Source organism: Canis lupus, chromosome 20 (assembly GCF_003254725.2).
Source record: "Canis lupus dingo isolate Sandy chromosome 20, ASM325472v2, whole genome shotgun sequence".
NCBI lineage: Eukaryota > Metazoa > Chordata > Mammalia > Carnivora > Canidae > Canis > Canis lupus.
The window spans coordinates 39673757-39696100 of NC_064262.1; the positions used below are offsets into that span (position 1 = coordinate 39673757).

Consider the following 22344-nt stretch of genomic DNA (forward strand, 5'->3'; position numbering starts at 1 on the left):
AACATGTAGGGGGGAGGGGTACAGTGGCAATGTCCCTGCCCAAACCCTGGGGGCTGGGCAGAGGGGTCTAACCTAGGAGCTTCTCTGGCTGCCCTGCTGCCCCTGCCCTTACCTGGATGAAGTATAGTCGGCTTTGGCCATCCAAGAATTCTGAGTACAAAGGACTCAGCCTGGTTTGGCAGGGTGTGTAGCTGGTCCCTATTCAGTGCTGCCAGGCTCTCGGGAGTGCACTGGCTTAGAAGTGCTGACAGGGGAAATGCCCCTTCCAGGCTTGAGCACCTGCTAAGCTATTGGGAGGAGGAGAAGGTTCAAGTGGGACATAGCTCAGGTGGGTGCTTGGGGCTATAGCACTCAGAAGGGAGGCATGTTGGCTCCCTTCCAGGAGGGTCCATGGATTTCTGAAGTGCGGGTCCAGAGCCTGGTGGCCTGGCTTCAGATTCTGGCTCTACTACTCATTTAACTGAGATCTCTGTGAATTCTCTCTTCTTTGTGCCTTGGTTTCCTCATTTATAAAATAGGGATAATAGTGCCCAGCTCATCAAATTACAAGGCTGGTAACTAGCACTCAGGAATGCCCAGCTCATAGGAAGAACCTGATCAATATTAGTCATGGTTCTTTTTTATTTTTTAAGATTTTATTAATTTTGAGAGAGAGAGAGAGAGAGAGAGCACGAGTGAGGGGGGAAAGGCAGGGGAGAGAGAGAAGCAGGCTAGCAGTCTCCATTGAGCAGGGAGCCCAAAGGACGTGGGACTGGGTCCCAGAACCTTGGGATCATGACCTGAGCCAAAGGCAGACACACTTAACAGACTGAGCCACACAGGCACCACACTTCTTATAAGGGGTGTTTGCTTCCCAGGGGGGAAAAACTTTCTCCTCTCTCAGGACTGCTTTTTGGGGGCCTTCCTTCATGGGCCACACCCTTCCACTGGCTCTGCATCCTTCCTCAAGGACACTTTAGGAGGATCTCTCAGTCAGTTTTCACAAAGCTCCCAGCCCTGGAAAAGAGGATTATGCCCCACTTCTGCAGGAGGTGGAGGGCGGAGGTGGTCAGACAGGCAGGGGGTCTCAGGGTCTCCCTCCCTGCCTTCTTAATCCTCCCAGGTGTAACCTGGCTCAAACCTCCCCACCAGCTCTGGAGGTTACTATGAGCATCTCCATCGTGGAGGAAGAAATCAGTTTGCTTGAGGCCAGAGATTAATGAAGTTGACAGTGTTGAGCGAGTATGTGTGTATGCATGTGCGCATAGGCAGGCCACAGGCCCTCCAGCTCTGCCACCTTCCTAGGCCATAGTGTGTGGTGAGGAGTAGCATCTGGGTGTTCTTTGCTGAAGGCAGCATCTGAGGAAAGGAGAGGAAGCCCAGGGGGCCTGAGCGGTGCTGAGTCAGGCTTCGCCCAGGGCCAAGGCAGGAAGGTGCAGAAGCAGCAGCACTAGCCAGCCTGGTCCCTGGTCACATCGTTTCACACCCCACGGCCAACTGTAAGCTCTATTTTTAACATTTGTGAAAACACTGCTTCCGAGGACAGGCCGACTGCTGCATTCCCCACAAACCTGTTTCCTGGGCAGAAAGACTGAGGCCTGAAAGGACACAGCCCTGGGGACTGGACAGAAGAGGCTCAGAGCTCACAGCTGGCAGGCAGGAGGAGGGCTGGCTCGGCCCCAGGTCAGAACCTCCAGACTAGGCCTGTGGTAATGGGTGCTTCCCCAAACTGCTGCCTAGGCCTGTCTTCTATAGCTAGAAGCTTGCCTACCCTATGTCCAGTCCCATGTCCAGCTTGTCCTCACTGTGTACACAGCTGTGCCCACTGTGTGCCCAGTCCCGCACCAACCATATCCGTACTCTGCAGCCAGCCCTGTGCTCACTGTGTCCCTCCTGTGTCCCATCTGTAATTGCCACTTGGCTGGCCCTATGTCCACTGTGACCTAGCCCTATGCCAAGTGCTCTGCACCACCCCCACCCTCCTCAACCAGCAAAGGTGAAGTCGACACAATGTGACAGGAGCGAGAACATTCTGACTTGAGGATTCTGAGCAAAGGCCCCACCCCCACCCTTGTCGCCCCCATAGCCACCTCTGTGGGATACTGGTTCTAGGCTTGAAGGACATGTGGCTCTGGGGAGGGGGCTCTATGAGGCACAGGCAGAGGAGAACCATCTGGAGCAGAAAGACTGCCAAGGAGCTGCTGTCCCTGGAGTGGGAGCCAGGGAACGTGGGGGAGAGGAACACGGGCCTGAGCCAGGCCCCTCACCCTCTTCTGTCTCCCAGGACCGAGTGGTAAAGGGGCTTTGATCCCCCCAAAGGGCCTTGTGTCACATAGTTGGAACTCATCCCTGGGTTGGGGCTAAAGTCTCAAGTTGCTACATGAGAAGAGAGGAGAAGGAATCAAGTCTGGCATCTGACGTAGACCAGAAATCCAGGTTTCCCCAGTCTATTTTTCTCCCTTGCCCTTGGCCTTCCACTGCCCTGCCCAGCCCCTGCCACAACGGGCACCACCCTCGTCTGGCTAGCTGGCCTGGGGAGAGAGTAGTCAGTCACCTGGCCCGTAAGGGTAGAGGAAGCCGACTTCACCAGGATTCCCAGGCCTTTCTGTCTCCCAAGGTTCTCTGGGCAGGCCCCATTCCTCAGGGGGGTGGGGCCCCTGGTTTCCCATACTCTGTCACCACCACCCCCACCCAGGTCACTGGGGGCTGTGATGTGTGAGGTTGCCATGGCAATGAAGTGGGGGCAGGGCACCTAGGGCATGGAGCAGGGCTATGGAAGTCACCAAGAAGGTGGGGGGCCCTGATCCATCGGGCCCCCAGGGCCACCCCTCAGCCAGCAGCCAGCAGCTGGGGGGTGGCCACAGAGGGTCCCAAGGACCATGGATAAACTCGGGATCTGTATACTTCAGGCAGGGGTTGTCATTATCCACTGAGGCCATCATTGATAGGACCTGTGACCCTGCCTCCCAGGCCCATGCCCCTGAGCCCATTCACCAGCTACACCAGGATCCTGCTGAGGTTGGCTCCCAGTGTGGCCGTGAGCAGGCCTCCCAAGATGCCCCAAAACTCCCCTCTACTAGCCCATTTCCAAGCTCCATCGTGGGAACCCAAACGCATCTCATCGTGGAGAACAGGACTCTGACCTTACCCGTGGACACACGCAGTGACAGCACCAGTGACTCGCTCCAGCATGGATTTTGCCGCTCCCGGCTTCGGGTGCACGTTGCAGGTGAGGGCAAGGCTCCAGCTAAAGTCCTGGTAGGCTGGGGCAAAGGCCCCTGCCACCCTGACAAGATAGCCCCCTTGGGCAGCAGGAAGAGCCGGTGGCTACCTTATTTCCTTTCAGGGGAGGATGGCTTGGCTGCAACGCAAGGTCCTCTTCTGACTCCAGCCCAAGGTCAGGGCCAGGGCAAGGGCCCGTGTCCTCCCGCCCAGGCTCCTCCAACTCCAACTCAGGCAAATACTCCAGCTGGGGATACTACCCCAATGCCGGCAGCAGCTGAACCTAATACCTGCAACTCTGACCACTTGACAGACACCACTGCCACAACCCATGGCCTGTCCCAAGAGCTCCTGCTCAGGAAGTGTGGCAACCAATGGTCAGTCCTCTTGGAGTCTTCCGAAGTGGTCCCATCCTGCCAGGACAAAGTGGATTTTTGTTTCCAGAAGGAGCCTCCCACCCCAACGCCCACTCCAGAGGAGTCCTCTGACCATGTCCAGGAGCTCGAGGTTGCTGGAATGCAGGTGTTACCCACCCCACCTGAGAACCCAGAGGAGAAGCCCCTGGTCTGTACCTCTAGGCCAGGCAGCCCAACACCAGGCTCAGGCCCCCCAGGTACGCCCAAGTCCCAGAGGAATAGCCAGGAGAACTGTAGCTCTCAGACAGACCAGCAGCCTCTCAATGTTTGCAACAATACCTGCTCCAGTGTGCCACCATCTGCCTACCAAGTATCCTGCCACAAGCAGTCGCCAGTCCAGTCTCCCAGGGAAGCTGCACAGATTTCCCCCTCCAGTGCTCCTACCTGCCAGCTCCAGGATGCCACTGAAGATCATGTGCTGGTATTCGATATGGCCACAGGCAAAACCAGGATCGGGCTACTGTGCCATGACCCCACAGGTTCACGGGCAGTGCTGGTTGGTGTCATGCCCAGCCACTCATCCATCTATGTCCCCGAAAATGTGTTGTCCACTGCACCATTAGCCATGCCCATCCTTTCCCCTGACAACAATCGCTCCAGCTTCTGGTCCACTTCGCACATGCTCTCCAGCCCTGCACCCTCCAGCCTTTCAACTGGAAGCTACCGAGAGGTGGCCTTGGTTCCCAAGGAGGGCAGGCTCAACTTGGAGTCACAGGACACCCCTAGTTCTGAGACACCCATCAGAGTGTTCACTGGGCCCGTTCCACTAGGAATGCCCCTCCAGCTTGGTGAGAGGCTATTGAGCCATGTTCGTGATCCTGGCTGCTCCAAACCAGATGGTGTAAAAAGTGAACCTAGTCATACTGTCTGGATGCTGGATGCCTTCAGGATGCAGCACACCTCCATGATCCAGCCCAAGAAACTTCGGTGGATGAACTCAGAGCAGACCCCAGAGCTTGCTCCAGAAGCCCAAAAGCAGGAGGTGCCCAGATCTCTGCTTCAGGAGGATAGAGGCAACCACGACCAGAAAGAGGTCCTTACTGCTCACCCTGACAGCCTTCGGGGTGAAGGTGCTGGGCAGGCCTCCCTCGGTGGTCGGTCCCTACTGGCTGAGCAGCATCCTCTTGCTGGACAGCCCTCTCTGACCAGTCAGCCTCCCTCTGCTGAGCAGTGCCCCCTCACCAGGCCCACCCATCCTTCTGGACAGCTGCTCCTGGCTGAGCAGTCCCCCTCCACCAGGCAGCTCCCCCTTCCTGGTCAGCCCCCTCTCACTGGCACCCCTCTTGCCAGGCAGCTTTCTCTCACCGGGCAGCCTCCCTTTTCTCAAGAACCCCCCATTTCCAAAGGACCCATCTCAGGAGGGCCCCCCATCATCAGGGAGCCCAGCCAGGCCTCCACCATGTGCCAAGAAGGTGAGCCCTTGGGCTTGCCAGCCCATGTGGGGGTACTTCAGATGCCCCTGGCCCCTGAGGAGACCTGTGTCTACATGAGCAGAGATAAGGTCGGTGGTGGCGCCACTGAAAGCTCCAGCACACATCGGCTCTCATCCTGGCAACCGGGCAGTTCCCCCAGGACCCAGGAGGAACAATTTTCCCTGGTCACGTTCTCTACATCTGGCACTGGCTGCAAAGTCTTGCCCGTGGCCATGGTGGGCACAGAGCCCCAGGGTCCCCGCTTCAAGGTGACACCCGAGAACATCATGCACTCATCAGTAGTTGCACACCTTGGCCTGCTCCGTGGGGCCTGCTATGAACTGGTGCCCACCACAGATGCTCCGCCAATGCAGTCCCCGGTGCTCTGCCGCCACTCGCTTGGTCCCTACCAGGACATGGCAGCTGTGGTGATTGACACAGGCACAGGCTTCACCAAATGTGGACTGGCCAGAGAGGACCATGTCCTCAGTGTGTTGCCTTCACGTGTCCAGTTGCTACAGCACCCAGCCCAGGACGAGCCCCGGTATGCGGTGCCTGAGAACCAAGAGGGCTCCTATCCGGTGCTGAATCGGGGAGTGGTCTCTGACTGGGATGCGCTGGAGGTGCTGTGGCAGCACCTGTTTTACTGCAGGCTGGGCGTGCGCCCGGAAGAGCTGGCTGTACTTGTGGCCGATTCGCCCATCTCGCCACGCACCAACAGAGAAAAGGTGGCGGAAATACTCTTTGAGCGTTTCCATGTGCCAGCCATGCAGACAGTACATCAGGCCCTGCTGGCACTCTACGCTTATGGGCGCACCACTGGGTTGGTGCTGGGCAGTGGCTATGGGACCTCCTACGTGGCACCTATCCTCACTGGGGATCTGGCCCCACTTGACACCTACCGGCTGGATGTGGCCGGTGTTGACCTCACTGAATACCTGGCTCAGCTACTGTTGGCAGGTGGCTACTCACTGCCCAAGGCAGGGTTGGTCAACCAGATTAAAGAGGGCTGCTGCTACGTGGCCATGAATATGACAGCTGAGATGGCCCGCACTCGGACCCAGGCCCGAGTGGACTTTGTGCTTCCAGACAAGCAAGTCATCACTCTGGGCTCTGAGCGTTTCTGCTGCCCTGAGGCCCTCTTCCAGCCCAGTCTGCTAGGCCTCAACCAGCCTGGCCTCCCACAACTAGCTCTCTTGAGCATCAGCCGGCTGGAAGCCAAGCAGCAGGAGCAGTTGCTGGCCAACGTGGTGCTGGACGGTGGCAGCACCCTGATAAATGGTTTTCCTGAGCGTCTGAGACAGGAGCTGGGCCCCCAAGCCACTGTGCTGGGCTCTCCCCATCGTGCCGTTGCTGCTTGGCTTGGAGGCTCCATCATGGCGTCCCGGGACTCCTTCCAGAGCCTGTGGCTCAGCCGCCGTGAGTACGAGGAGGAAGGCCCTTGGGCTATCTACAAGTACCATCTGTGAGCACATAAAAGTTCTGGTTCTGCTTACTTGATCACTGTGGCATGTTTTAGACACAGAGTGTCCAGACATAGAGTCAGGGATGGGGACCCTGGCACTCCCAAGGCACACCCTGCACATTGGAACTTCCATGGGTCCTAGCAATCCTATCCTTTCCAGAGGACCCCAGAACCCCTTGGCTGGCATTGGCTCTGGTCTAACCTGACCTTTCCTGCACCCCAAGGGCAACCACAGACAGTGGCTGCTGTGGGTTTTGCCCCGTTGCCCTGGCGACAAGTGCAATTACCCTTGATTGCCAGCTCGTTGCCATGGCAATTTCAAACATAATGTAATAACCCACACAGCCTGGAGTGAGTCATGAAGGGGGACAGCCCCCTCCCCTAGCTCCAGAGGAAAAGACTGCTTGCCCTCCTCCATCTTGGGCCCCCTACGGGGGGCTAAGGACAGCAACATGAACAACACCCTAACAGTTCCAAAGATGGCTGGGGACCTGCAGCATTTTGACCCCCATGAGAGGGTATTTGTCAAAGTTTAGGCTTCTTGGGGGAGCTAGCCTGGTAATGCAGTGACCCCAAGTCTGAACTTTAGCTAGAGCTCTATGCTTCTGTGGGCCAGTCAGAATATGAGAATATGAGAGTTCTGGCCTTTGGTGTCCTAGGGCAGGAAGTCAGGGTCATGGGGGGCAGCAGATAAGTCCTGGATCCTGGATGGATGGTACACCTGAGCCGGATGAGATCCGGCCTGCTTTGTAGGCTCTGTGGATAGGGAGGCTCATACTTTACCTTGCCTCTCTGTCTAGCTCTGGTTGGGAGCTGGAACTGTCAACTTTAGGCTCCCTTCTCCTCCTCAGCCTTCCAACCTGGACTGTCCCCACTCACAGGGTGCCTAGGGCACAAGCTTCCTCAAGAGATCCTCAGAGAGACTACTGGCCAATGCCAATGCCAATGCCAACTGCTCCGGCTCTTTGTCCAAACTCTGTCTTATGCTAAAGGACCTTCTGCTATTCCTCTGGCCAGGGGAGTGTGGCTAGAAGACATGGCCCCTGAACTGGTCTAGCTCTGAATAGTGGAGGTAGGAATAAAGTTAAACATGGGCCCAGTCCATGGCCTAGAAGAGCTGAGAGGATGGTGTCCAGCTGGTATTGCTACTTCCCACCCAGAGGGTAGCTGAAGGTAGAAGCCAAGACACTGAAGCCCTACCCTGCCTGTGCCTCCCTCCCTGGCTGGGGGCTGAGGGACTAGCCATTCCCCAGTCCCAACCCTGGATCCGCATCTTTAGGTTGTTCTCTCCACAAAGGGCCAAGACCTGATATCCCCCAAATGCCTGAGAGTGAAGGGCTGCCCAGGGTGGGGAGACTGGCAATAGCCAATAGGGTCATCACGGCCCCAGCAAGCCCTTAGCATGGCCCAGCCTCTTCCCACATCTGGCTTTTACACCCTGCTTCAGCCTCCACTTTCCTGAGGCCTGTGTCAGGCAGGAAGAGGATCAGTGGCTCCAGGGACCAGTGGCTCCAGGGACTGGCAACAGTGTCCATGTATATGTGCGAGCAAGCATGCCTGGGTGCACACAGAATGCAGACACACGTGCCACTGGGCACCACCGCACACACTGTGCTCCTGCCATCTCCTTCAGCAGAAGCGCGCGCACAGACATAGTCACACGTGTACACACACACCCTGCCACGTGCACTCACCCACAGGCACATGGAATGTGCACACGACCAAGAAGACGTGGAGCACTGCCAGCAGCAAGCAGGGCTCTAGCGAACCACCTCTTCCCCTGCCTCTAAATGCCCCATTCCAGCCTCTCCTCAGCCCAGCTTCTCCATACCTAGACAGCCATGGCCTTTGGGAAAGACAGATAATGTATGTCACATGTGTAGGGTCAGCAAGCTACGGCTCAGCAGCACTATACAACTCAGAAAACCGTTGCTTCAGGGACCATGGGCAGACAACAGGAAAGTGCCAGGCCATTCATTCATTCTGCAGACATGAACTGAGTATACTGAGATAAAACCCAGCCTCTGCCTGCCAGGAGATTAGGAGATTCCTACGGCGCGCGCATGTGTGTGTGTGTGTGTGTGTGTGTGTGTATGTATGTATGTGACTGTGATCACCCAGAGCCCAGAGGGCTCAGAGGTGGCATCAGCCTGGCCTGCAAGAGGTGACCCAAAGCCAGGGAAGGATGTGAAGGGCCCCCTGACACCCTCGTCCGGAGGTCCGGAGGTAGATATTGAGGGGCCTTGTTTGAGTGGTCATTTCCCAGGTCAGCCTTCCCAGCCTCGGCTCCAGCTTCCTCACTTGAGCAGTCACTCCTGTCAGCAGCCATGGGGACCCATGCAGGGTAGACTCACTCAACATTAAAGGTTTTGGAGATGACCCCATCCAGGACAGGGTCAGAAGGCTCACTGGGAGGTTTGGGGTGGGGTAGAATCCAGCTCCAGCTACCAAGAAGTCTGTCTGGCCTTCAGACATTGGCCTCAGGATGGTTCTTGTGAGGGCGGAGGGGCAAGCACTGGGGCCATGTGCCTCCCTGACAAAGGAAGGAGAAATGGCCAAGGTCTACCTTCAAGACTTCCTTTTGGCAGTTCTCAATTTCCTTCTATCAGAGGACGGGCGTGGTGGGGCACCTTTGGTGCAACAGTTCTCCTGTATTCCCATATCCCAGCCCAGGATGCTGGTGGTGATGCTTCTCATGAAGAGTTTCAGGGTGATTTTGCTGGAAAGAAAGCAGAATCCACATCATGTCATAGGTGACTTTTATAGGCTGGGAAATTCAGTGCTATGCAGGGAGGAACAGACTGGGCCAGTCACCCTGGCTGGGACTTGGGGATGAGAAAGGCTGAATTGGGGTGGGGGGTGCGGGGGGATAGGAGGTTCTCCCACCATGGTCGGGAGCCCTCACTGACCACGTGCACACATTCACCCATGTGTTTACTATTCATAACTAGGGGATGCCAGTCTGTAATGCAGCTTGCCCTAGCGACTGCCCACTTTGTTCTTGGAAGTAGTTCCGCCCTTTGGGTCAGGTTTTGGGAGCTAGGCGGAGGGCTCTGTCCCCTGGGGACTACTACCTGCCGAGAGATTCCTGTGTAGCTCCGGGGCTCAGGCTTTCCCCACACCTCCTACTCCCAACTCCCTATCATGGGCGTAAGAAGGCCGCCCTGGCCCCTGTGCCCAGTCAGTCCGAGGGCCGGCGGCGGGCAGACCAAGGCTCTCTGAGTCGCTGCCACCAGTCGTCCTGCCCCCCTGCGAGTGGGATTCTGGCTTCAGGCTCTGCCAGGGCCGGGGCGGAGCCGGCCGAGGGAGGCCCCGCCCCCAGCCCGCCCCCGGCCCGGGGTGCGAATCCGGTGCCTGTGAGCGGCGGGAGATGCTGGAGGTTTGCGAGCCGGAGCGGCTGCAGCTGGCGCCGCGTCTGCCCCGCGTGCCCGGAGCGGATTCTGCCCGCCGCCCCCGGAGCCTTCGGCGCCCCGGCGAACACGCGATCGCTTCCTCCGTGTGACCGACCGGCGCTGCAGGTGCGGGGCGGGCCGCGCGGGGGGGGGCGCCCCCAAACGCACGTTGTGGGGGTCTTGGGGGATTGGGTCCCCGACTCAAGGTTTGGGTCGCTCAGTGCGCGGGGGCTCCTCGAGGGCTCGGGGTCCCAGCGGGGGCAGAGCACGCCAGATCCGCAGGTCCGGGGGGCTTAAAGTTCCCGGTCACCTCGCACGGCTCGGGGGTCCCAGGGGAAGCCTCTGAGCCTCAGGTCCAGGCGAATCTCCCCCTCCCTACCCTCCCCCGCTACCCTTCTCGCTGCGCTCCTAATTGTGAAAACCTTAACCCTCGAATATTCGTGGTGCCCCATGGGGGTAGGGGCCCAGGGCTGAACCGACCCTCCAGACTCCCAGAGCCGCCTTCAGCCCCTCCCGACTGCCCCCGGGTCCCCTTCCTCCTGCTAAGCAGTCACTAATTTCCATGACAACGGAGAGTTCTTTATGGGCGACAACCTGAAGGGGGCTGGGCGGGGCTGCCGCGGGGTGGGGGAGGAGGCTCCAAGCCCCTGGGGCCCAGCAGCCCCCTAGCCAAGGTCCTGCTTCCTTGCCTTAACAGGGAGGCCAGCGGGGGGTTCAAGGCGCCGACCCAACGCTGCGCGGTGGGGGTAGGGACGCACATGCTTCTGCTGGGAGGTGCGGGGCTTGGTGCTCACACGTGTGCCTCCCGCATGTGTGTTGCTGTGCCAGCGGGGGCGAGTCAGCAGCGCTGGGGAAGGGGGTCAGGGTGGCACCACGGTGGGGAGCAGGGTCCCTGGCTGGGGAAGTGGAGGAGTAGACAATAGACAAATGAATTTCCGCCTTCCCCAGCCTGTAGTGTCTGATAGAGACCCTTCTCTCCCAGCCCCCATGGCTCTGCCAAACTGCTTTTGTCCGCACCCCCTAGACACAGCCTGCTCCACCAGATCTCCTTCTGGGGAGGAGGGCCCTGTATCCTTCACCAAAAGCTTAGTCTGCAGCAGTCCAGCCCCTGCTGTTGGTGGCCCCCCTCCAAGGCCCAGACTTTGAGCCCCCCAGGACCACCTAGGGAGACCTAGTTCTCCCCCTCCCCCCACCCCACCCCCCAGGCGAGTTTTAGCCACCTGCTGGACCTGTTTCCTCATCTGGGAAATTGGTGTCTCTACTCCCCTCCGTGTCAGGCAGAGGTCTCTTTCTGCCTTTCTTTTATAGCATTTGGTGCGGAACCCCCCACCCCACTGGGTCCCCAAGGCTGCCTTTCTCCTATTTGCAGCTGGCCCTCTTCTCCAGCTGGTGTCCTGGTGACCACTCACTAGCAGGTGGACAGTCCTTGCCCTGGGAGATGGCTGCAAAGTCCAGGATCTCCTTCTAGGGAAACCGAGGCAGGGGGTTTGTGTTGAGCAGTTGTTACCGTGTTTCTGGGTTGTTTAGGGTGCTGTTTCTGCCCACCCCCCCCCCCCCCCGATCCACTATTAGAAAGGGAGGTGGCTGCAGCAGGGAATTAGGCTGAACTGCTAGAGGGGCCCTAGGGACCCAAGGCCTGGGGAGCACCACTGATGGGGGTGGGTGTGGCTGGGGAGTCTAGGCAGGGCTGGGCCAGCTGACAGGAGGGGCTAAAGGGAAGCAGCCAGGTCTCCAAGCTTTATTTCCCCCACCATGTTTGTGCCTTCCACATGAGGGACCTGCTTCACCTAAGCTGCCTGATGATCCAGAGTGGGGCCACAGAATTGTTCTGAGGGGATTGTGGCAGCTGGCCTTTCCTCTCAGGCCACGGTTGTGTCTCCCACATCAAGTCCAGTACATATCTGAGGGCTATGGGAGGGTTCAGTGTTGAAGGTCCGTGAAGCAAGGACATCTCCTGGCCCAGGTGTTCAGTACATGTGGCTGTGGGGGCTTTGGGGCTCTGCTGGGCATCCATAGACCCCTTTGGAATTCCCTGCCTACCTTCCTCTCCTGTATCATTGTGATCATGTCCCTTTTATTGTCACCTCTTTGCTCCCCTCCCATCCGTTTCTGCCTTCGTCCCTCTCTGTCCCTGCCTCTCTTTTCCTTTCTAAAGTCTCTTAATTCCCCTACCTCCTCTTCCTTGAGGGGGCCAGGTCACAGAACCTACAGGAAAAGAGTCGGACCAAAGTCTCAGGGAATTCTTAGAGAAGGGGTTTGGCCCGCACTTCTCCCCTTTCCCTTCCCTTTGTTTCAAAACTTCCATTACCATAGCAATCTTTTACTCCGAGGCCTTCTCCATTTCCCTCCTCTACCCACAGGGAAGCAGGGCCCTCCGTGGATTCTCCTTCGGGGTTTCAAAGATTGGGACCCCAGATGCCTGGTAGGGGCCAGTTCACTCTTCCCTCTGCCATGCCAAGTTCAAGGCTGAACTTTCTGGAGGCAGCCGCACTGGACTATATGCCCACTGCTGAGGCTGGAGAGGACCCTCCTCTCCCTACTCCATCATTAGAAGGGAGAAAGTCGGCAGCAGGAACTATGGACCATGATTTGGCTGGAGTCGGAGGTCCAGCCAGGGCAACCCCTTGCCCATGTCCCTGAGGCAGTTGGACAGTAGACTAGAGCTTGGTTCTGTCTCCTGATACCAGACCCTAAGAGTGAAGTCTCCATTTCTCTGGGTCTTTTGGGTGAGACCTCAAGCTACAGGCCAGGCAAAGCTTGGGCCCAGGCATGTACTATGCACCAGGAAACCCAGCCCCAGTCCCCAAGAGAGAAGAGCAGGGGAGGGGAGGTAGTACCTGAAGGCTGGTGTTCACAGCTGCCACTAAATTGGGAGGTGTTGCCCACAGTTGTCGGGAGGTAGCTAGAGCCCTCTTGGGCCCTTCCTGACCTCCCAAGATTTATTACAAGTTCTGGAATTCCACATGGGAGAGGACTAAGACAGCAGGAAACTTGTTTATGGCTATGAAATGTGGGGCCTGAGCCAGGCTGACCCCAGTGGAAGAGGGGGACAGGACTCCAATGTAGGACCACAGGACCTCTGGACCCAGACTTGTTTAAGGCTGCAGTAAGGGCCCCTAGAGGACTCTTTATTACCAGGGCACCAACAGGCAGAGGCTCCCTCAGGGCTGTCTGAGGCTCGATTGCCCAAGCCCAGAGGTCAGACCTAAGGAGCAAGCATTGACTAGAGAGTGCTTGGCCCTTAGGCACCCTTAGAGCCAGTTGGAGGACAGTGGTAGTGCCGGTGCCAGGCTCCGCACTTCCCCCAAGCTCTCTTTGGACAGCCTCCATGCTCCCTGTTTCTCTGCAGAAAATGGAAGGAGCCACATCTCTAGGGAAATGGCCACTATGGGGCTTCTGTGCCCTCCTATGTCCCAGTGTGGACCCAAGGCAGAGCCCAGGTCCCGCGTCAGTGGGAAAACTCTTTGCTGTTGGGTATTGGGTCTGAGCTGTCTGGGCCATGAAGGTGAGAAAGCAAACCCCTTTCTGCCTGGCCTTCTACTGTTCTTGAAGCTGTCCCTTGACTGTTCCTCCCAGGCTCAGGGCCAGTGTCCCCTTTGTTGCCAGCAGGTGCCAGGGGTTTGGTGCGCACACCGGCAGCCTCTGAGGCAGCAGCAATGGGTAGCAGGTGGTGGAGTGGGTGGGGGTGGAGGGGACCCCTTTTCTCCTTTCTTCGCCCTGGCGCTAGATTGGGGGTGGAGACAAATGAGTGCATTAGACTGGTAAGGAGAAACAGTACTGGCTGCCATCATGGCACCCATGGTAGAGAGGCATATCTGCCTCTGCCCCAGCCATGAGGTTTTAGGACATGGATCGAGGCTGATGTGACTGTGAGCAGAGGCCTGGATTCCTGTGGTGGAGACCGACTGTGAGACCAACCTTGGGCTCTTGTAGGCACAAGTGCATATGCATGGCTGAAAGCTGGGGCAAGATCAGGGATGGGCATATACAAAACCTCCCACACCACATGGCAGAGCAAGGAGCTGGAGGAGTGTGGGGTGGGGGGAGGTGGAGATTGTGGAAGGTGTCTCTCAGAGAAGGGCCGTTTTGAGTCTGGAGCGTCAGGATCATTTTAGGCCATTTGTTGCATGAACAACCTTATAAGGTCAGAAATCACAATGAAAGAAGAAAAAGATTAAGCCCTGGTCTGGACACCTAGCTCATGTAGAGGCTGCTTCACAGGGGGGCCAAGGTGGGCAGTGTCCTTGCCAGTGTCCACGCTTCCTGCCATTGAATGGACACAGTTGAGCTGGCGAGTCACCTGTTGTTGGATTTTAGATAGTTGCTGATTTTTTTTTACGTTATAAATAACTCTGCTGTGACAAATAGGATACTGATGGGAGGCTTTGGGGGAAGGGCATTCCTGCCACAGGGAATGGTGTAAGCAAAGCAACAGAGCTAGGACTTAGGTCCCTCCCAGTTTCCCGGGGGGCCTGCAGGCTAGGGTACCACCCCTCTGCCCAGTACGTGGTCCTTGGGTTCCAGCCTGGAAAGGGAATTGCAGTGCGTTAGCCATCAAGGGACTGATACAGGCCCCCTCCCCCAGATTGTTAGGGCATAGAGATGGGTGGCCGGCAGTGGTGGGTGGCTGTGCCTCTGCTCTCAGCTCTGAGTGTGGGATTCCAGCCACATGCTCCTCTCCGGCAGACGCAGGAGCAGGGCTGTGACCACAGTGGCAAAGACACGCAGTCGGGGCTGATCTTCAAAGCTTCTCTTGTTTGCATCTGCAGTGCCTCACAAGATGGCTTAAGCCCTGGCTTAAATCACGCCGACGAAATGCATTTGCGTTCCCTGAGCCCAAACCACAGGGATGAGGGAAGGATGGAATGTTTTTCCTAATGCTGAGGGCAAAGATGAGAGAAGACTTTGGGGACTATGACCCGTGGGAGGTGGGTGGCCTCTGCCTGGGAGGAAGAAAGCAAAAGCCAGGGCTGGCCACAGGGCTCATATGGGTCCTAGCCTTTGACCCTGGCTGGCAGAGTCCCTGGGACCCGAGCTGCTTCCTCTGGGGGTGGCTTCCTCCCTTCTCCACTACCCTGTAGCTAGGAGTGACTCCAGGCCGGGGAGCATCTAGGTGGTCAAGGCCATAAGCCAGGTCCTGGGCACAGTGGTTGCTCATCCGTGAGGAGAGAGAATATGCACCATCAGCAGAGGCAGAGCTGTGTGAATATAGCCTTAGTGCAGAGCTTGCCATGGTCCCAGATCGCATTGACCAGGCATTACCGAGGTCCAGACACTGTCACCAACTCCCCTCCCAAAGTTGACCATTAGCAAGAGCTGTGACTTCCTTTTCCTTTGGGTGCGGGAGCCAGTTCCCCAGCACTGCAGGTGAGGATTGGGTCTGCAGGATCATAGACCCTCCAGTACCATGCGCCAGGGGCCAGAGTGCTTGGAGCCCATTGTAGTCAGCTGTGTGTGGTCGCTTTTGTGCCTGGAATGCTCACCCCTGGCCAGGGCCCTATGCCCTGGACCTGACTGCCTAGATCTCCTGTGGGCCCTGGCACTGTGGGACTGGCAGGCTTGTCTAGCTTTTCCAGACCATTACCCCTGTATGCCTCCTGCCAGATCCTTCCCCTCTAAGGCCCAGCCCTGATGCCGTTTCTTCCTCAAAGCCTTTCCTCACTTCCACCCAAATGGGGGTTCTCTCTCTGTGGAAACTCTCCAAGCACTGTGCCTCAATACGTGTATTAAATCAATAAAGTTAATTATAATAAAAATTCTAACAGAAAAGTAATAAAAGATATAAACTGCCCCTCTAACACCTAATTCTTTGCCACAGAGGGCCCTCTGATTTTCTTAGGTGTCTCTCCAGAATTGAGTTTGTGAATGTACACTGGTATATAAACTTTACAAAATTTACCTGAGGGGATCCCTGGGTGGCTCAGTGGTTTAGCACCTGCCTTTGGCCCAGGGTGTGATCCTGGCGACCCGGGATCGAGTTCCATGTTGGGTCCCTGCATGGAACCTGCTTCTTCCTCTGCCTCTCTCTCTCTCTCTCTCTGTCTCTCTCTCTCTCTGTCTCTCATGAATAAATAAAAATAAAATTAAAAAAAAATTTACCTGAGCACCCTTGACCCATCATTCTGTCCCTTGCTTCTCCACTTAACATCTTAGAAACTGTCCAACTGTAGCACATTTTGCTACTATATTCTTCATCATAACTACCAAGTATTCTTTTTTTTTTCATTTTTTTAAAATTTTTATTTATTTATGATAGTCACAGAGAGAGAGGCAGAGACACAGGCAGAGGGAGAAGCAGGCTCCATCACTGGGAGCCCGATGTGGGATTCGATCCCGGGTCTCCAGGATCACGCCCTGGGCCAAAGGCAGGCGCCAAACCACTGCGCCACCCAGGGATCCCCCAAGTATTCTTTAATATGGATGGCTATACTTTTTTAAAGATTTTATTTATTTATTTATTTATTTATTTATTTATTTATTTAGAGAAAGAGTGTGAGAAGGGGGAGGGGCAAAGGGAGAGGGAGCAAGTATCCCGAGTAGACTCTGAGCTGACCATGGAGCCCAATGTGGGGGCTTGATCCCATGACCTGGAGATCATGACCTGAACCAAAATCAAGAGTTGGATGCTTAAGCAACTGAGCTCCCCAGGTGCCCCATTATGGCCATGATTTTTATTAACATTTTAACATTATGAAATATAACAAAAAATCTAAAAATGTGCCCCAAACTTTTATGTGCATTTTTACAAATTATTATAGAACAAACAACTGTGAAACCACAACCCAGGTTCAGAAATCAGCCCTCCAGAATATCCCCAAGTGTCCTCACTCAATCACAACTACTCTCTTTCTCTTAGAAGGACTTGTGGTATTTATTTCCTAGCTTTTTTTTTTTTTAATAGTTTTACCAGAACATTTGTATCCATATATAGTACAGGTTAGTTCTGCATGTTTTGAATTCTATATCAATAGGATTATGGTCTGTGTATTCTTTTGTCTTTTTCACTCAACACTATGTTGGTGAGATTTACCATGTTATTAGGTATAGCTGCAGCTCCTTCACTTCCATTGCTGTGTAATATTCCATTGTGTGACTGTACCATAATACATTCTGCTGCTGGTGGTTATGTGGGCTGTTTCTAGTTTTGGGCAGTTACGAATGTTACCACTATAAGCATTCTTGTATGAGTGGCCTGCTGCCTAAATGTATACATTTCTGTAGGGCTTATATTTAGCAGTGCAAATGCTGGTTCATAGGGCATGTTCAACTTTAACAGTTTTACCAAACTGTTTTCCAAAGGAGAGACATAGCCTCTACCAGCAGGGCTTGTGTTCTCCACATCTTTGCCAACACTTGGTATCTTCAGACTTTTAGAGATGGCTCTCTGCTGGGTGGGTGGTTATAGCCCCCTTCATCTGTGTAATAGCTGAAATGTAAAGAAATCATTTGGTAAAATTTTTTTTAATGTATGCTGTACAAAATGATTCCCTGGTATGTCAGTTTAATATTTTTCGTAAGTGGGGGTTGTTGTAGTTCAGGCAGCCAAGCTGAGTGGCAGTAGCAATGGCCAGCAAAGCAGGATTAGGAACCTGACCACCTTTTAGCCCCTTCTAGTACAGTCTCTGCCCCTTGCTTGGCTTGAGCCAGGCTGGGGTCTCCCAGAGGCATCCTCTGGATTGTGGGGAGAAGCCTCCATGTTGTGGTACAGCTGAGCTAGACTCCATCCTGCCTGCAGCTCAGAGCCTGGCAATGCCGTTTGGGTGTGTGACTCTGGGCGATAAGAAGAACTATAACCAGCCGTCGGAGGTGACTGACAGATATGATTTGGGACAGGTCATCAAGACGTGAGTGCTGGGTCTGGTGGTGGAGGGTGGGTGGGCAAGGGCTGGTGAAAGGGGAGCAGAGGGCTGCTCACACTGAGGCCAGGGCTGAGTGGGGTGCTTGCCGGCTGCAGTGAGGAGTTCTGTGAGATCTTCCGGGCCAAGGACAAGACGACGGGCAAGCTGCACACCTGCAAGAAATTCCAGAAGCGGGACGGCCGCAAGGTGCGGAAGGCAGCCAAGAACGAGATAGGCATCCTCAAGATGTGAGTGTGAGGCCTAGGGGTAGGGTGGCATAAAAGGTAGCAGAGAAGGGTTTCAAGGGCAGGTGGCCTCAAGCAGTACCAGCCTCTGGGCAGTTAGTTTGCTGTGGCCCACAGTGGCAACCAGAGCCTCTCTTAGGGGTTTACCCAGCCCTGACTATTGGTCCCTCTCTCTGTTGCCAGGGTGAAGCATCCCAACATCCTGCAACTGGTGGATGTTTTTGTGACCCGCAAGGAGTATTTCATCTTCCTGGAGCTGTGAGTGTGGGCCTGGGGTCTCAGGATTCCTCAGTCCCCAGGGCCTTTACTTCCTCTGCCTTCTGCTACCAGGGAAAGCTCCCTTTCTGGACCCACAGGGTCCTGGGTCCCTGTGTCTTGCCCAGCCAGCTTCCTGGTGTAGGCAGCCTGCCCAAGTCCTCCTGCCCCACCCCCGATCCTGCCCACGCCGGGCTCAGGGGCTGGTGTCCCTCAGGGCCACGGGGAGGGAGGTGTTTGACTGGATCCTGGACCAGGGCTACTACTCGGAGCGAGACACGAGCAACGTCGTGCGGCAGGTCCTGGAGGCTGTGGCCTACTTGCATTCACTCAAGATCGTGCACAGGAACCTCAAGGTGAGGCCAGGAACCAGGTCTGTTGGCAGCCAGCCTAGGGCTGACGTGGGCTGCACCTTGGGGTCTGAGTTCTAGCCTCTGGGGTCCTCATGGAGTCTTTCTCTGCTCACCCACATGTCATGCCTGCCCGGAGCAGTTGGAGAACCTGGTTTACTACAATCGGCTGAAGAACTCAAAGATTGTCATCAGTGACTTCCACTTGGCTAAGCTAGAGAATGGCCTCATCAAGGAGCCCTGTGGGACTCCCGAGTACCTGGGCAAGCAGGGGGTGGGGCAGGAACAGGGGCAGGGTGGGAGATAGTCTTCAAGCAGTGGCTCTCGGTAGGGGGGGAAGGAATTCTCTAGCCTGGGAATGGGTGTGAGTGGTACCAGGACTGGCCAGGCCTGATACTGACCATTAGATGGACACTGTGTTTGCAGCCCCAGAGGTGGTAGGACGGCAGCGGTATGGACGCCCTGTGGACTGCTGGGCCATTGGAGTCATCATGTACATCCTGTGAGTGATTGGGCAGGCAAGCAGGTTTGCAGCCAGGCTGGGTTTTTTTTAATCCATGGCCTTCCAGGGTGACCCTGACCTTTGGCCCCCATGCAGGCTTTCAGGGAACCCACCTTTCTATGAGGAGGTGGAGGAAGACGACTATGAGAACCATGACAAGAACCTCTTCCGCAAGATCCTGGCTGGCGACTATGAATTTGACTCTCCGTATTGGGATGACATTTCACAGGCGGGTGAGGAGGTGCCCAGCATGTGGGTGGAGGGAAGGGTTGGTGTGGGGGATCTGCTTTCAGCCTTCTCTGCTGGACTCTGCTCCCACATCCCAGCCCATTCATCACCCCTAGACAGTGAGATGAGGTACCCATGCCTATCCTCTCTCTGGCTTTGTCCCCAGCCAAAGACCTGGTAACAAGGCTGATGGAGGTAGAGCAAGACCAGCGTATCACCGCAGAAGAGGCCATCTCTCATGAGTGGTGAGTAGGGCCCATGGAGGATAGGAGAGGCTAGGTTTCTCTAGACCTTTGTCCTCCTCAAATCTAGTAGCCTCCATCCTTGATACTTTGTGTGGGGGTTGGGGGTGCCCAGAGCTCAGGCCAGAGGGCCTGCCTCATAATCTCTGGATCTTAAAAGAATAGGGCTGGGCAGTCTCCATGAAGGCCTGTACCCCCTCAGATCCAGAAGCACTTGCACCCTTTCTAGGATTTCTGGCAATGCTGCTTCTGATAAGAACATCAAGGATGGTGTCTGCGCTCAGATTGAAAAGAACTTTGCCAGGGCTAAGTGGAAGGTAAGGCTTGGATGACTCCCTTTCCTGGACTGATCCCAAGTGTTCCTTCTGGCACACACAGTTTCCTGCTATATCACACCCCTGTAGCCACACATAGGCATTTCTTCCACTGTCACTACCGTCAACGAGTGTGCTGAACAGTTGGGTCCCTGGTCTAGTCCCCTGGGGTGGTCAGAGGCAGCTAGGGGTGCCATGGAATGGTCTGGCTTTGGCTCTTGCCAAGGAATGGATCCGGCTTCTATAAGCCTCACTCTGGGCCTCTCCACTACCCTCCTTTCAGAAGGCTGTCCGAGTGACCACCCTCATGAAACGGCTCCGGGCACCAGAGCAGTCCAGCACAGCTACAGCCCAGTCTGCCCCAGCCACAGACACTGCAACTGCTGGGGCTGCAGGTGGGGCCCCAGCTGCAAGTGGAGCTGCCCCAGCCCTTGGGGGTGGTGCCACCTCAGCTATGGCAGGTGATGCTGCTCTTGCCGCAAAGAGCGATAATGTAGCCCCTGCAGACCGTAGTGCCACCCCAGCCACCGATGGCAGTGTCACCCCAGCCACCGATGGAAGTACCACCCCAGCCACTGATGGGAGCATCACCCCAGCCACTGATGGGAGCATCACCCCGGCCACCGATAGGAGTGTTACTCCAGCCACTGATGGGAGAGCCACACCAGCCACAGAAGAGAGCACCATGCCCACCACCCAAAGCAGTGTCACACCAGCCACCAAGGCAGCTGGCACCCCTGAGCCGGCTTTGGCCCAGCCGGACAGCACAGCCCCTGGGGGCGCAACAGGCCAGGCTCCACCCTCTAGTAAAGGGGAAGAGGCTGCTGGCTATGCCCAGGAGTCTCAGAGGGAGGAGACCAGCTGAGTGGGCAGGCTGGTGTGGGGCAGGGGGCGGGCAGGAGGGTGGGAGAGTGGATGAGGGGCTTCTCACTGTACATAAGAGTCACTGGCATGATGCCCTTGCTCCCCCCTGCCCCTGCCTCCCAGTGTGAGGCATGACTGGGGGCCACGGGAGAGCAGTCTCATCTCCTGTGTGTATGTGCGTGAGTGGTGGGCAGGCCAGAGGCAGGACCAGCCCCAGCCCCTGCATGGATCCCTTGTGGCTTTTCTGTCTTTTGCTAGCTTCACCAGTTTCTGTTCCTTGTGGGATGCTGCTCTAGGGATACTCAGGAGGTCCCTGCTCCCCTTTCCCTTCCCTTCTTGCCTCATAATTTCCCCAGGCAGGCCCTGCAGGCCCCATCCTCTCCCAGGCCCTAAACTTGGGTGGCCTTGCCCTGAGAGCTGGTCCTCCAGCGAGGCACTGTCAGCGGTCTTAGGCTCCTGCACATGAAGGTATGTGCCTGTGGTTTGTGGGCTGCTCTAGAATGGACACAGGCTGGCATAGAGAATGTAAAAATCTAGGGCAGTATGCTTTAAGACAAGACTGGTCGTATGGTTGGGGGCACTGCTTGGTAGTTTTGGGGGTCCTCAGAAGTGAATGAGAAGGAGTAGGGAGGGTAGAAACTTCCACCTTTGTCCCTGAAAAGTTCCTACTAATACCCTTGTGCTATTTCCTGCCATCCTGGGCTCTGCAGTGGGTTGCCCTGTGCCCTGAGCTTCATGAGCCTGTAAGGGGAAGGAGGAACAGTTGGGATGTGGCAATGAAAACTGGGAAGGCAGCATGCAGGCCGAATACCTAGCGTACCAGCCTACCTGGATCCTTACCCCAAGTCAAAGAGGGAGGGCTGATATCCTTGACTCTTCTCTGAAGGTATCCCTCAGGTTCAGGCTACAGTCCTCTCCATCCCAGGGGGTCTGCCACATGGCAGTGTCCCATAGTTTGATTTGGGGGAGGTTCACCCTTCACAAGGGCATATCTCTGCTCTCCTAATTCAAAAACAAAATAGAGAGGAACCCCCCTCTGTCTGTGACCCATTTCCCCTTCTGTCAGGGCTTAGAGAGAGGCCCAGGTGCCTCTGAACTATGCTGAGTTGCTTTTTCTGGAATGAGGAAGTGGAATAAGGCTCCCCAGTTTCCTTTTGGAGGCTCCTGGCAGGTGCCCTTTGTCAGACCCCACCACAGCTTGGGCAGGCAGCCACACTGGTCCCGGCCTTTGCTCGGCACTCCAGTGGCAGTCCTGCCCTTCTCCCTGCATGCCTGTGGGTCTGCTCTGGTGTATGAAGGTCGGTAGGCTAACTGTGTGCCTACTGAACCTGGCAAATAAATGTCACCCTGCCAAAGCCTCTGGCCATCCTCTTGCCTTTGCTTCCTCTCTCTTACTTGGGAGGGGCCCCTGGAAGGCAGTGGGGAGGGAAGAGGCTGGGAGCAGGTTCACAGGTCTGTGCTCACTGCCATGAGGATTGCTTGGGCTGAGAGTGCAGATCATTCTTTACCACTGTGTATTCCTTGATTGTGTTGGCGGGCCCTCTGGACTCCAGAAATCCATGTGGGTGGTGGGTCCTGTCCTGGGCTTCTGCCAAGGAATAACCTCTGGACTGCTATTCT

General features: G+C 56.0%; 2 protein-coding genes across 4 annotated transcripts; both read left to right on the forward strand.

Annotated features, from left to right (window-relative positions):
- The first annotated feature begins 421 nt into the window (after positions 1 to 421).
- LOC112665803 (uncharacterized) lies at positions 422 to 6498 on the forward strand. Its single transcript, XM_025455906.3, has one exon. It carries the CDS (start codon positions 2752 to 2754, stop codon positions 6496 to 6498), a length of 3747 nt encoding a protein of 1248 aa, XP_025311691.1. The 5' UTR covers positions 422 to 2751.
- Positions 6499 to 9827: 3329 nt separating this feature from the next.
- On the forward strand, positions 9828 to 22082 carry CAMKV (CaM kinase like vesicle associated). 3 transcript variants are annotated; one of them, XM_025455910.3, is made up of 12 exons: positions 9828 to 10012; positions 17622 to 17730; positions 17841 to 17972; positions 18153 to 18227; positions 18442 to 18580; positions 18717 to 18837; positions 19001 to 19076; positions 19173 to 19309; positions 19471 to 19549; positions 19776 to 19863; positions 20144 to 20255; positions 20367 to 22082. In XM_025455910.3, the coding sequence occupies exons 2-12, from the start codon at positions 17636 to 17638 to the stop codon at positions 20723 to 20725; spliced, it is 1413 nt and encodes a 470-aa protein (XP_025311695.1). In that variant the 5' UTR covers positions 9828 to 10012; positions 17622 to 17635; the 3' UTR covers positions 20726 to 22082. The 3 variants fall into 3 exon arrangements, with proteins under 3 accessions (XP_025311695.1, XP_025311694.1, XP_025311692.1); XM_025455909.3 differs by having other exon boundaries at positions 9829 to 10012; positions 20358 to 22082; XM_025455907.3 differs by having other exon boundaries at positions 9829 to 10012; positions 20144 to 22082.
- The last annotated feature ends 262 nt before the right edge of the window (positions 22083 to 22344 follow it).

What these genes read in the sequence shown, in the direction of transcription:
- LOC112665803 (XM_025455906.3), top strand. Translation starts at nt 2,752, where the DNA reads ATGGAAGTCACCAAGAAGGTGGGGGGCCCTGATCCATCGGGCCCCCAG.
- CAMKV (XM_025455907.3), top strand. Translation starts at nt 17,636, where the DNA reads ATGCCGTTTGGGTGTGTGACTCTGGGCGATAAGAAGAACTATAACCAG. An exon ending in GGAGTCATCATGTACATCCT is followed by an intron (nt 19,077 to 19,172) that starts GTGAGTGATTGG and finishes GCCCCCATGCAG; the next exon opens with GCTTTCAGGGAACCCACCTT. An exon ending in GGATGACATTTCACAGGCGG is followed by an intron (nt 19,310 to 19,470) that starts GTGAGGAGGTGC and finishes CTTTGTCCCCAG; the next exon opens with CCAAAGACCTGGTAACAAGG.